General features: G+C 41.2%; 1 protein-coding gene across 3 annotated transcripts in view; it reads right to left on the reverse strand.

The window, feature by feature from the left end:
* Positions 1-1,216: 1,216 nt before the first annotated feature.
* Positions 1,217-13,668, reverse strand: part of ENTPD4 (ectonucleoside triphosphate diphosphohydrolase 4) — a 32,671-nt gene continuing 20,219 nt past the window's right edge. For 2 of the 3 annotated variants that reach the window (XM_019714760.3, XM_019714750.3), the window contains exons 10-13: positions 11,478-11,802; positions 7,783-7,868; positions 6,707-6,868; positions 1,217-5,251 (exon numbers count right to left, since the gene is read on the reverse strand). In XM_019714760.3, coding sequence (XP_019570319.1) covers positions 5,023-5,251; positions 6,707-6,868; positions 7,783-7,868; positions 11,478-11,802 — 802 coding nt within the window. In that variant the 3' untranslated portion in view covers positions 1,217-5,022. Of the gene's footprint in view, positions 5,252-5,345; positions 5,479-6,706; positions 6,869-7,782; positions 7,869-11,477; positions 11,803-13,668 lie in introns of those variants that run through there. The other variant, XM_074338226.2, reaches the window with a different exon arrangement.

Genomic DNA, 13,668 nt, shown 5'->3' on the forward strand with positions numbered 1-13,668 from the left:
AACTCTTCTTTTGTTAAGAGGAGGTGGGATCACAGGCTGAGGCCATCAGGCTGCCAGACAAGCTGGGGCTGGGAGGACACGTCAAGGTATTGCTTTTCATCCTGACCCTGAAGCTCCAGGCAAATCGCTGCCGCCGAATCTGCCACGTTAGGCTTTGGGATTAAAAGTTGCTCCTCTGTCTTTTGAGGACGTTTCTTATGAGGAGACAGCCTGACTCTATCACAGAGATGACGTTCACTTCTCTGCTCCCAGACCAGGTGAGTGCCACAAATCCATCTGTGCAAACCATTAGCATTTTAGGATCTTAAAAAAAAAGATCTACTTGTGCATTCCAGGTTTATGGGACAAATGGAAACAGATGAAAAACAAACAAAAAAACCAGTACTACTGCCTTTCAGACCTCTTAACACGGGCAGACATTAGAAATAGGTACTTATGTCAATCAAGAAGAATAAAATCGAGACGTCTTTGGGTGCCTTCGATATTTGAATGTATTGACCCTCCAGCACAAAGACCTGTATTTGTGGCATCACTTCACAATCACTTAAGCGAGTTCTCTTTGAACATTATTATCCTGATCGTCCTGCTGTCCCGGCCTAGCACTGTGCTCTGTGTTCACTCCACATTCTGAACCCCATCTTGTCTGCCTGCCCCTCACCTGTTCTCACACATATTTCTTAGGCCTTTATTTTTGTTGTTCTGAACAGTTGGTCCCCCTCCCTTTCCATCTGCTTCAATCATCTATTTTCAGTTTATGGCTCAGGCCCGCCTTGCTCCTCCAAAAAACCTCTATTTATCTATTCTCAAACAGGTGAAAAAGAGCTCTCGCTTCTAAGAGTTATCAGTAACATTAAAAATGAGCTTCATATTTCTCGGAAATAAGCCAATGGCTGTAGGGTTAGGTTGAATTGCCAAATGGTGTAATATGAAGTCAGCATTTGTTTTTACTATTTATAAGAGGAATTACGTAAATTGGTTAATTTCATTTTTTTCCTTCTCTGTACGTACAGTTAATAGGTACTTTAAAATCACCTTACAAACACTTGTCTTGGTATGGCTTTGACTGTTGGTGAATGGCTCATGTTACAATCCTTAGTAACTATTTGTCCTTGTGGGATGTGGTTTCTGTACCACAGGACGTCCGGACCCCCCTCCCCCGCAGCGTGTACAGCAGGGCTTCACATATGTACATCAAATACAGCAAATGCACAGAGTACACAGTCAGACAATTTATTTTACTGAATTTGATTCAAGTTCAACTAAGCATCGTAACAGGTAACAAGATTCAAACATCAGAGGAAAAGCTATTTAAACCACAAGAAAGCAACTCACACAAGTCTATGGGCTACCAATGAACTTTCATTTTGATTCTCAACACCTACGGGGTTGCCAAGTATGGGACGTGACAAGACACCACCACATCCCCCAAAGATAATGACTCTCACCTTGAACGGAAAACATCATTTAAATAAAACACATTTAAAGACACTCCCTTAAGTTTCTGTTAATTCCTAACTGTAAAATATAATCTTAGTAACAGAACACAGAATTCTCCTTGGTTGAAAATCATTATCATGAAAAAACAAAACACCGAAATAGAAACAAATAATTTACTCGTAGGTAGCTTTGCTGCATTACCACGCAAAATCCTAAAGGTGATAAAAAAAAAAAAAAAGCTTGGAAAACACATTTCCCTTTTTGAGTTTCTTGCTAAGCAATGCCATGCTTCTTACAAGCAAAACCGTTCTGTGTAGGCCTGAGTTTCAAGTGTACGTATCTGTTCATCTAGAGCTTGCCAACCGAAGCGCACAGGTCTGGACAACCAGTGGTGCACTAGTGACCTTCGCAGCTGCCAGGGTGGCCAGGCTGAGCCACTGGCAGCCTCTTCAGTTTACCTCCAGGCTGGGGACCGCTGCCAAATGCCAGCAGTTTAGGGTGAAAATGTGCAAAAACCACTGGGACAAAACAGTGTTTGTCCTTTCACTGTGATTTCCTTAAAGGGATTGTAAAATCTCTGAGAACATCCTCTGAGGTTAAAAAAGGAGCAGCTCATAATATGACGATGGGGCAGACACGCTGCCTGTAGGTGTGCTTCTGCCAAGGTGACATGTAGAACGTCCTTCTCTGACAAGGCTTTCCACAAGTGCCCACCAGTCCAATTTATTTTGCTTTCTATTACGAGTACTCAGAGTTTACGGCCTTCTTGGCCAGCCCGTAAGTGACATTAATTCTCCTGAATGAAGCTCTCGCCCAGCTTGCCTCGCCCCAGCTCCCCTGCACCACTGAAAGCACCTGTGGTACAGGGCGGTGAAAAAACCATGTGAGATTGGCTTGTGACTGCAGATGTCTCACCACAAGGTTTAGCAGTGAGCTCTCCTGAAGAGCACTTTTTAAATTCGGGGGCAGGGGGGCATATTTCCTGGTTTATTAGAAAATTGATCTTGAAAGTAACCTAGAGGAAAGGTTAAGTGAAATTCTGGGGCACAAATTATAAGATTGAAGTTTTGTCACCTCTCTTGCCCATCTTTTCGTGCCCACGAGTGGTAACTACCTCTCTAAATTAAAAGGATGCTACCGTATATCCTTTCTTGCATGAGACTGTCCTTTCTTACATTTTCTGTAAAGGGACATTTAGTAAGTATTTCAGGCTCTACAGGACACATGGTCTCTGTTGCATATTCCTTTTTTTTTTGTCTTTACCCTTTAAAAATTGAAACACCATTCTAAGGGTCTTCTAGATTTTCCCTGTGGGCAACAGTCTGCCAAGCCCTGCTCCAGGGAGTCCTTTGGCAGGAGCACATGGGCACCGAACTGTGCAAAGTCCAAGGCTGTTTGGTGCCTTGAAACCCTAATTTGGTGATTTCTTTTGGAGAGTGAGGTGTCCTTGCAGAGGGATCCGAATGCCGGGTATAAAGCAGAACAACTCGGTCTCTACGCTGCACGAATGGCAAAGAGCTGGACCACTAAAAGTGGCTATTTACGGAAGAAAGTCTTAATTAAGGCCTATTTAAATCTGTGCCTATGCTGGCTTGATTTTAAAGGCAAAATCACATACCTAGGCATTTAAAAATTTTCATTCTACAAGTTAGGGCCTTACTATTGAAAAGCTAAAGTATAAACTTACTTTCGCTTGACCACTAAAGCTAGCCACAGTCTACAGGGCGAACCCATCTAAGAATTCAAGAAGCACGCCAGCTGCCTGTACTTCCGGGGTATCTATGACTCAGCATATTTATGGCTGGGTCTTGATACGGAACAGTGTTTACCAGGGAGCAAGGATTTAATATCTGGAGACCAGCATTGCAGAAGCTGGCTCTTTCACAGGGACATGTAGTCCCATCCCCTCTGAAACAAGACTCTCTCCACAGGAGACACAGCTCCTCCAACTTGCTGGGTATCTGAGAGGCAAATACTCTACCAATAATTTTTTCATTGTTAGAATATTCACTTTAAAGAGCAGAGAATAAGAGAATTTTCACTTGTTTCATAAATAAATTTGTAATCTTTTAAGTCAACATACAGTATGCCATGGCTTTAAGTAATTAATAAACAAGATAAAAATCCAACTTTTTTCCCCTAAGTTAAATAATGGCTTCAGAGTCTGAATTCTTTTTCTAATCAATGATTTTTTAAAAAGAAGCTGATGGTTCTCAAAATATAATTTGCTTCCAGCTAGATGAATTTAGCTGTTCTGGAGTTAAGAAGCAGCGTGCACACACACACACACACATAAGGAACTTTACCTAAAAAAGCTATGTATGAGAATTCCCAATGGTTCCAAATTAAATGAATAGGGGAAAGACAACTAATCTCGCATATGCCAATCCAGTCGTCCTTTTCAGATTGTTATTTAAAATGTCAAACTTGTTTTCTTCACAGTGTAGGTTTATTTCTTGTATTAAATTCAGACCCTTTTCTTAGTGTGGATTTACAGTGGCGTTGCCAACACAGCCTCAACCACAGCAGTGATAAAGAGTACTTGTCAAGCTAAGGATGGGGTCTCTGAAATAAAACTGCTGCGACCATTTTTAATTAAGAGGGGGAATACCAACTTGAAGAGGGAAGAAAGCTGGAGCACAACTAAACAAGCAAAGATGTACCACTGAGAAATACTAAAGCACCTGTCAGTTGGCACCAACTCGAGTTCTAGTAACACTGAAACCAGTGAAACTTTATGAATTTTCCAACTCATTCAAAAACATGGTGTTCTAAGGCCCCTGAAAGATGGGATCAAGAAAGTAATCACCTGTGGTAAGGAAAAGATGATGGTAATGGGGGAGTTTTCTAAGTAAAATGAAATGAAACAGTATTTTCTGATATGTGTGTTTTTAAAAGAAAGAGCACTGTATTCCTTCATTCTTTCATTAGCATTTTACACACACACACACACACACACACACACACACAGCACTCTAGTCATTATTTCACATTTTTCAGGTCTCTTCACTATCAGTTTTAAAAACAGTTATTTCCTGGTGACTATTTTTATTTATTTTGGATATAAACGGTTTTGATTTTTTAAATCTGCAGAGAAGACATAGTGACAGATCTGAACAATAAATAAAAACTAAACACCACCCTCTTTATGGTAGAGCTTTCAAGACAGAGGAAAAAAAAATAATTACAGTCAGCAAGTTTTTTGGTTCTGTGAAAAGTATCCCTCTTCCTTCCTATCTCCACTGAGAGACAACGTCTTTGCCATTTCCCTCTAATATCAAAGTGCGTTTGTTTAAAATTAAACATACCTTAAAGAAAAACCAAAAATTTTAGGAATTTTTGGCAGATACCCTATGCAGCAAAAATGAAGTGATTTTCCCTCCTTCCTATTCCTCAATTTAAAGCTATACAAAACAGGCTAAATGCAATACTTCCAGGACAACAGAGTTTACAAATAATGGATTTTGTTTTTGTTCCAAAGAACAAAAAGGGAAAGGAAACATAAAACCAAATGGGAATAAAGAGGAGAAACCCTGAGGTGAAAATGGCTTTTCCTTTAGAAAGTTCCTGGGCTCTGACTCCAGTTCACAAAGTGCCCGCAATCGTCTGGGCTGGAAATCCCTCCTCCAGCCAGAGGGTGGCGGCCGAGCCGCTGCGGAGTGTCCGCCTGTGGATGCGCCGCAGCCGCAGCAGGTAGAGCAGGATGGACAGCAGGACCACCAGGAAGCAGCCGGAGAACAGGTAGTGATTATAGACGAAGGAGAAGCCCCGCCAGTGGGTGTGACTGGCCCGGAAGGTCTCTTGCTGGATATCTCTGCCCACGTGGAAACAAAAATAAACAACCCTAATGAGAGGTAACAGAGAACTAACCTGGCAAGGAATGTGACAGAAGGGAGCACAGGAATGGGCTGGGGGGCCCCGGGTCAGGGCTCAGCTCCACAGACAAAAACTGTAACCTCCTCTTTGAGACTCAGTTTCTTACCTCTAAGATGTAGGATAATATGGCCTAACAGAGGGCAGTTGTAAGTACCGTGTATCCCCCTAAAACAAGACCGGGTCTTATATTAACTTTTGCTCCAAAAGATGCATTAAGGCATATTCTTAGGGGATTTCTTATTTTTTCATGTACAACAATCTGCATTTATTCAAATACAGTCATGTCATCTTCTTCCGAAACATTGTCATAACGTATTAAATGTGTCCATCTGGCTGACGATCTTACCTGGGGCTTATTTTTGGTGTAGGTCTTATTTTCAGGGAAACACGGTATTAAAGAGATAAGGTGTAAAAGTGTCTTCACAAGTCTGTAGCAGTTACCACCATTATAATTTGGGTAACAAAAATCAGAGACATTAAGATTTTTGTGCGGGTTTTGCTAATACACATAAGCAGACGTGGAATCCAACCATGTCTGTGATCAGTAATACCCACTACTCACAAATTTTGCAGTTAATCCAGCTACATGTATTGCAGAAGACACTCAATTAAATGAATCGTGGGGGGTGGGGGTGGGGAGGCAGGCAGAAAAAGCTAAGACCTCATTTATCAGTAAACCAGAGTTCTTATGTAGGGGTCAACTGACAGCTGGGTCTGTGAACTCGAATGGGGAAAACGCAGTCTTTATGTTACTAATCTCTGACTATAATGCAGTATTTCCATTGCATATGAGTGTGGACAACAAACTACTGTAGTATCAGCAGGACTTGTGACTTTGCTCCTAGTGAAACTCACAGATCTTTTATGTCACACTGTGGTGTTTTGCAGGTGCCTCAAAATATCAGTGACACACATCACTACATTGAAGTTACAGAAGGTACTAGTTCTGCTGCCAGACCTTGTTGTTTCATGTGTGAATAAAGAACATAGATTACTGTATCACAGATTTGTTTTCTGTAATGTTTTGATAAATAGATTTCAATACAGTGGTTTCCTCAGTAGCCTATGTATTAATGTTATGCATTAAAAACAATATTTCGAGAAGGGGTCCAAGGCCATAAAAGTTAAGAACTCTGAAATAAATCCTGTGCAGGGGATAGGGAACAGAGAGTTGAGAATAACCAAACCCTCTGTGCTGCATATGATGGGATGGGTAGGATGGGAAGGGAGGCAGTACTGGGGAAAAAAGAGCAAAGTCAAACTTCACTGACTACAATTCTGCCCACGGCCAGTGCTAACAGTGCCCCAGACACCTACAAACCATAGCTGCCATCATGCATCATAATTGCCAAAAATAATCTTCTGATTCTCGTTACCAAATTCAGGGCCATACCTTAAGGGTAGAAAGCGGGTCCTGTAAAGGATTGCACCAAGGGTCCATTGAACCTCCTTGTCATAAACTTGCAAGGCTGTCTTTAAATTTTTATAGCTGACAGGAAATGAAAAGCCGCTGTGAAACACCTCGAACATCCAGGCAGATTTGAAGCACTGATACCTGTAAACACCAAGCACAAACAGAAGTGAGGCTGATCACTTGTCAAAATGAACTGTACACAGAGACGGCATTCCCTTCTGTCGCCAGCGTGGGTGCACAGGCTTCCCAAGGCCAGTGCTCTGAGCAGCCAAACCAACTGTATGCATTGCAGGTTGATGTACTTGGTTTATGCCCCTTGTCCCACAACATAATACAGTCCGCCTGTCAACATCAATCAGCTCATGGCAACTTGGTCTCCATAGGATTTACAATATTGCCAAGACAGATTATTTTTTTCTTCAGGCATTCCATCTTTGATTCATTCAGTAAATACTGAGCAAGTTCCAACTGCTTGGGGCCTCAGTTTCTTTATTATAAAATGAGAAGAGAGGAAGGTCCTTTTCAGCTCTGATATTCTATGATTCTAAATATTTATCAGAGGCTTACTTTTGGCAAAGCAGTGGGCTAAGCAAGTTATGAGATATAATAAATAAGATAGTCAATGCACTTAAATGACTTATAATGAAAGAATTTTTAAAAAGCAACAAATAACTATAAACAAAGCAGAATATGACAAACACCACTTGAGAGACATATGAGTGCTCTGGAGACTCAGAGAGAAGGATAGAGTCTGGCTAAGTGGGCAGAGGAAGACTTGAAAGGGACAGCCTCTGATCTGACTCTGTCATCTGGGCAGGATACCAATAAGCAAAAAAAGAACAGGGGAATTCCAGGTGGAAGGAACAGCAAAACTGAGAAAAAATACGTCTTGAGCAAGATGTGTTTGGGCATAAGTATTGTTGTCCTGTTTGAAAGGAGCCCAGTGATTGATGAGGACAAAAAGGCTGGCACGGCCAGGGTGTGGTGAGCCAGGGGGCCAATACTGTATGCACAGTTTCTTAAAAATGCCCTGGACTTGGCCGTCCACTACTTACTTTAGCCTGTGGAGGTCAGCGTGAGAGGCATACAGTCCTCGGTCAAAGCGCTCCCGTAAGACTGACCACTTTGTTGCACAGTAATCCTGAAAGAAATTTCACCCAAAAGAAATCATTAGTAAAGTTTCATTAAACATTTTAAAAAGGGTTTTATCGAAACCATCAACAAAACAAAGAGGCAACCAACTGAATGTAGAAGATATTTGCAAACAACACCTTCGATTAGGGGCTAATATGCAAAATATATAAAGAACTGACACAACTCAACAACAAAAAGACAAACAATCCAATTAAAAATTGGGCAGAGGACCTGAACAGACACTTCTCCCAAGGAGACATACAAACTGCCAACAGATATACGTAAAGATGCTCAACTTCACTAGCTATTAGGGAAATGCAAATCAAAACCACAATAAGCTATCACCTCACCCAAGTCAGAATGGCTATCATCAACAAGACAAATAATAACAAGTGTTGGAGAGGCTGGGGAGAAAAAGGGAACCCTCATACACTGTTGGTGGGAATGTAAATTGGTGCAGCCGCTATGGAAAGCAGTGTGGAGGTTCCTCAAAAAATTAAGAATAGAATTACCATATGACCCAGCAATCCTCCTCCTGGGTACCTACCCAAAATAATCTGAAAACATTTATCTGTAAAGACGTACCATGTTTCCCCGAAAATAATACCCAGCCAGCCAATCAGCTCTAATGCGTCTTTTGGAGCAAAAATTAATATAATACCTGGTATTTTATGTTATATTATATCACATTATATTATATATGTTACATTATGTTGTTATGCTATGTTATGTTATACCTGGTCTTATAGTAAAATAAGACCTGGTATTATATTACATCATATCATATCATATCATATCATATCATATCATATCATATCATATCATACCTGGTCTTATTTTACTATAAGGTAAACTTTATAGTAAAATAAGACCGGGTCTTATATTAATTTTTGCTCCAAAAGGCGCTTTAGAGCTGATTGTCCGGCTAGGTCTTATTTCAGGGGAAACACGATATGTACTCTGATGTTCATTGCAGCATTATTTACGGTGGTCAAGACATGGAAACAACCAAAATGTCCTTCAATAGATGATTGGATAAAGAAGGTGTGGTATACATACACAATGGAATACTATTCTGCCATAAGAAAAGATGAAATAGGGGCAGCCAGAAGGCTCAGTTGGTTATAGTGCTAGCTCTGAACTACAGGGTTGCCGGTTTGATTCCCACATGGGCCTGTGAGCTGCGCCCTCCACAACTAGATTGAAGACAATGAACTGCTGCTGAGCTGCCGGAGAGGGGGGCTGGATGGCTTAGCTGGTTAGAGTGCAGGCTCTCAACAACAGGGTTGCTAGTTCAATTCCCGCATGGGATGGTGGGCTGCGCCCCCTGCAACTAAACACTGAAAATGGCGACTGGACTTGGAGATGAGCTGTGCCCTCCACAACTAGACTGAAGGACAATTACTTGAAGCTGATGGGCCCTGGAGAAACATGCTGTCCTCAATATTCCCCGATAAAATTTGAAAGGAAGAAAAGAAAAGAGAAGAGAAGAGAAGAGAAGAGAAAGGAAAGGAAAGGAAAAGAAAGAAGGAGGGAGGGAGAGAGAGAGAGAGAGAGAGAGAGAGAGAGAGAGAGAGAGAGAGAGAGAGAGATCTGCACATTTTAAAAAAAAAGATGAACTACAAAGATGAAATACTGCCATTTGCGACAACATGGATGGATCTTGAGATTACTATGCTAAGCAAAATATGTCAGACAGAACAAGTTGAAAACAATATGACTTCATAGACACAGACAACAGTTTAGTGGTTACCAGAGTGTCCAGGGAGAAAGGGATAGTGGAGGAGGGTAGAGGGGGTCAAATATATGGTGACAGAAGGAGAACTGACTCTGAGTGGTGAGCATACAATGTGATATATAGATGACATATTACAGAATTGTACACTTGAAACCTATGTAATTTTACTAACCATTGTCACCCCCATAAATTTAATTAAAAAAAGTGTTTACCAAATTCATATGCATAACAATACCCTTCCAATTAGGAAACACAAGCTTAACTTATGTGTGTGTAGCAAGAAGACCAGACATACACTCAGTGAATACTTGGATTAGCAAAGACAGTGCTTGTTGTCTTAAAATTCAGTCAAAGTTATTGTTAAGAGAATTTCACTGCCCACAACAAATCTCTTCAGAACTGCTTAGTTTCTCCCTCCGTGCCTGCATGTGACAGGTATAAACTTTAGGAAAAGTGAAGGGTACTTTAGCTAGTTCAGACTGAGTATCTATGTCTGTAGTTACACAGTGCGAAGTTCTGGGAACACAAACGATGACAAATGGCTCTGTCTTTAAGAGAAGGGAAAGACGTGCCATCTCTTCTTGAAGTTATTTGTAACAATATTAATAACTAACATTTATTGAGCACTGTGTAAATACCTTTTCTAAATATAGCACTTTAACACTTAAAACGACTCCTCAGCAAGGCTACTATTCTAACATCTATTTAAAGGATGAAGAAACCGAGGCTGACAGAGGCAGTTTGCAACAAGGCACACAGAGAACAGCACTCAGCCTGGGGTCATAGGGTAAGGACAGGCATTTCAGGAAGAGGAAACACCATGAATGAAGATGAGGTGGGAAGTAGCACAGACAGGAGGGAAATGAATAGATGTCTGATACAATTACAGTGTAAAGTTTTCGGTGGGGAGAGGAGGCTACAGGGTGGAGAGGACATGCTAAGGGATTTGAAATTCATCCTGGAAGCAAAAGGGAACTGCTCTAGATTTTAAATGGGAGAGCAGATGACTACACTTGTGTTTAGACAGAACGCTCTGGGAGCGGCTGGAAGATGAATGATGGAGGAGGACCAGATGCAAAGATCAACTGGGACGCTTCTGCCATTGACGGAGGCCTGGACTAAGACAACAAGAGTACATCGGAAAGCAGGGAGGGGTTTGAGACATATCTATGACATCACACAATGTGCCGGATAGTTGATTATATGGGGGTGTCCAGCAAGGGATGAACGAGTGACAGGGTGAAGTGTGTCACTCCTGGGTTTCGGGGAAAGCGACTGGATGGTTAGTGGTGCTGTTAACTGATACAACATAATAGGAACAGAGAGGGAAGAAGATGGTGGGTGTTTGGAGTTGTGACATCTAGCAGGCACCGGGCAGGAGTCAGGACTGCAGCCTCTTCTTGAGAGGCAGCAGCAATCCATGAGCACGGATGAGACCCTCCAAGAACTTGAAGGTCAGAACACCAGGAGCGGAAGTCTGGGCTCACCAAGGTTTAAGGTCATGAAGCGGGGAACCCTGAGAGAGCCTAAGAAACTGTCAGAAAGGCAGGGAGAACAAGAGATTAGGAGTCCTGGAGAACTGTCAGAGAGCAATTCTGACAGTAATATAAAATAATCTGGAAGCCACTGATGACCAGAGTAGTTTATGGAGTGGTAGGCAGAAGTCAGCTCACAGTGGACTTTTTACTTCCGCTTTGCCTATTTCTCTCGCCCAACCAAGGGAAGAGGATTCACAACATGGTGCATGAGAACCTTCCATCCTCCACCTTCTCCTTCTCTTGACCCGGGCCTCCAAATGTGAAAAGAGGACACGACCTGCCACTGTCTGCACCAGTCTCTCAAAAGTACACAGGAGACGATGGTTTCTTTGATGGTTACCTTTGCAGCTTTAGTAAATGCAGCAGCATTGTAGTCTCCCCCCATTCGCAACACATCCTCAGTGCAGTAGTAGAATTCAGAAAAGCCATAGAATTCGCTGTTCTGGAAGTGAATCGGGGGCTGGTAGACCCCATTGAGGGAGGTCTGCGTCTCGTTCGTTTTGTTCATGAAAGGCTGGAGAGTCTCTCGACACAGGTCAAAGTCTCCCGTTCCCCGCAGGTAGATGGTCTGTCCGTTTTGCTGGATTTCATCTTTAATGTCCAGGGGTAGGCAGGGATCCAGGTAAGGAGTATCAGGAACCAGACCAGTCTGCTTCCCCAGGAGCCTACGGGACAAAGGAAAACTTTATCATGAGACCGACATAAAACTGCGTTCTGAGGAAGTGGCTACAAGTCAGTGCCTCTCAAAACGTGTTCCGTGGAACACGATCCCCGCTAGGTGTTCTGTGGGAATACAGAAGGGCTCCCGGATAATTAAGTTAGGAAAAGACACACTCGAGCCACTCTTGGAGATTCATGATACACACTTTCATACAACAGGCACCTTAACAGAGGCCAGTGAAACAACTCCCGGGGCGAGCGAGCCGAAGCTTTGCGGCCCCTGTACACAGCCTGGTGTCCCGGCCGCTCACTGCTCATGGTCAGTGAGCTCCCCTCAGTCTCCTGTTCACGGCAGGGAAACGCCCACCAACTGTGTTATTCCCAGCCCCATCTCTGCCATGAGTGCTTGTGATTTTAATAATATATAGATGAAATGTGGCTGTGAAAAGAAGTAAATGGTCCTGTGAAAATGAGATTGATGCCTTCAGAAAATATGATAAAGACAAGGTGCCAGAAAACTGCTATCAAATTAGGTGTTAGCAAGATTTAAAAAGAACTGAGAAAAATTAGTAAAAATCTAGGCAAATTTGGAATCAAATTGCTTCACAAATGACTTTAAGTCCTTGTTATTCTCTAAAGAAAGCCCAAAGGACACCAACATGAGTGAGAGCAGTATGTGCCAGAGGAAATGACGAGCATGGCCTAAAAAAAACACACTTTAGTCCAGAGCAAAAGGTTGGCAATTAAATGCATAAGTTAAAACAAAATGCTTGAGGTTTGATTCTGTTTTTATGATTCTCTGTTTTAACTGATTTAAAAAAAATGAATCCACTACTGATCCCAACTGCTGCAGATAACAGTGTTTCTATTGTATTACAGGTTTGGAGACGTCCCATAGGAAAATCTTAACTTTGCTCACTAAAATGTACTATGCTTAGTATTTTCAATGAAATTTCCAGGCACGAAGGTCTGTCATCCAGCTATGTATGCTCAATGTGAGGTAACGGAGGAACAGGAATGAGCCCCGAACACTGGAGTTAGGTTTAGTGTTTGATACCAAGAATCCCACGGGCCTGAAAAGTATTTAACTATTAAGAGAGTGCCTGAATTCAGTATTTAATCACAAATAGTAAGTTAAGTTTTTACTTGCCACTTAACTGACAAGTTGTTTATTTGTAAGATCAGGACAACTCAAAATGCACTTGAATGTAATAAACTGAGGTCTTTACCACTATTAAAAATGTTTGATTAATTAAAAAAAAATCAATCATCACTACCAATGGCAAAAAGATAAATAAGCATTTCAAGGCTCAATTCATGACATATGTAAAAACTGATGACTAACATTTATAATTATTATACAAGTCCAAAACTAGTCAAATGCCACTGTTTTTAGTTTCTTTCCCTATATTTTATTAAGAAGTACCACCAATTGTTCATTATATAAGCTTCTTGACAGTAAAACCAATTAGTAAAAATTAGAGTTGTAGAAGGTGTTTTTCCAAAATTCTGATTCAAATATCATTTACAAAATATTTCTATTTTAAGACTATTGTAAAAAAATAATTATACTAAAATGTGCTCTATAATACACCAACTTTAAAAAAGAAACTATGGGACTACCAATCACTTAACTAACACTATTCAATTAATGTCTGGAGCAGACAAAAAACTAAGTTTTTATTCACATATATGAATTCTTATTCACATATAGTTCTTATTCACGTATATGAATTTCTGGAAATGTGATACTAAATGGCTCTGACGTGGTCTTCTTAAGTTCAGGCCTCCACAGCTTTGAGATGAAATTGATCAAAGAAATATATTAGTATTTATCCCTGTGAATTAGGATTTTTCTCCCCTCAAAATTA

This window comes from Rhinolophus sinicus, chromosome 15 (assembly GCF_057876585.1).
Source record: "Rhinolophus sinicus isolate RSI-liver-muscle chromosome 15, RSI-T2T, whole genome shotgun sequence".
NCBI classification, from domain to species: domain Eukaryota; kingdom Metazoa; phylum Chordata; class Mammalia; order Chiroptera; family Rhinolophidae; genus Rhinolophus; species Rhinolophus sinicus.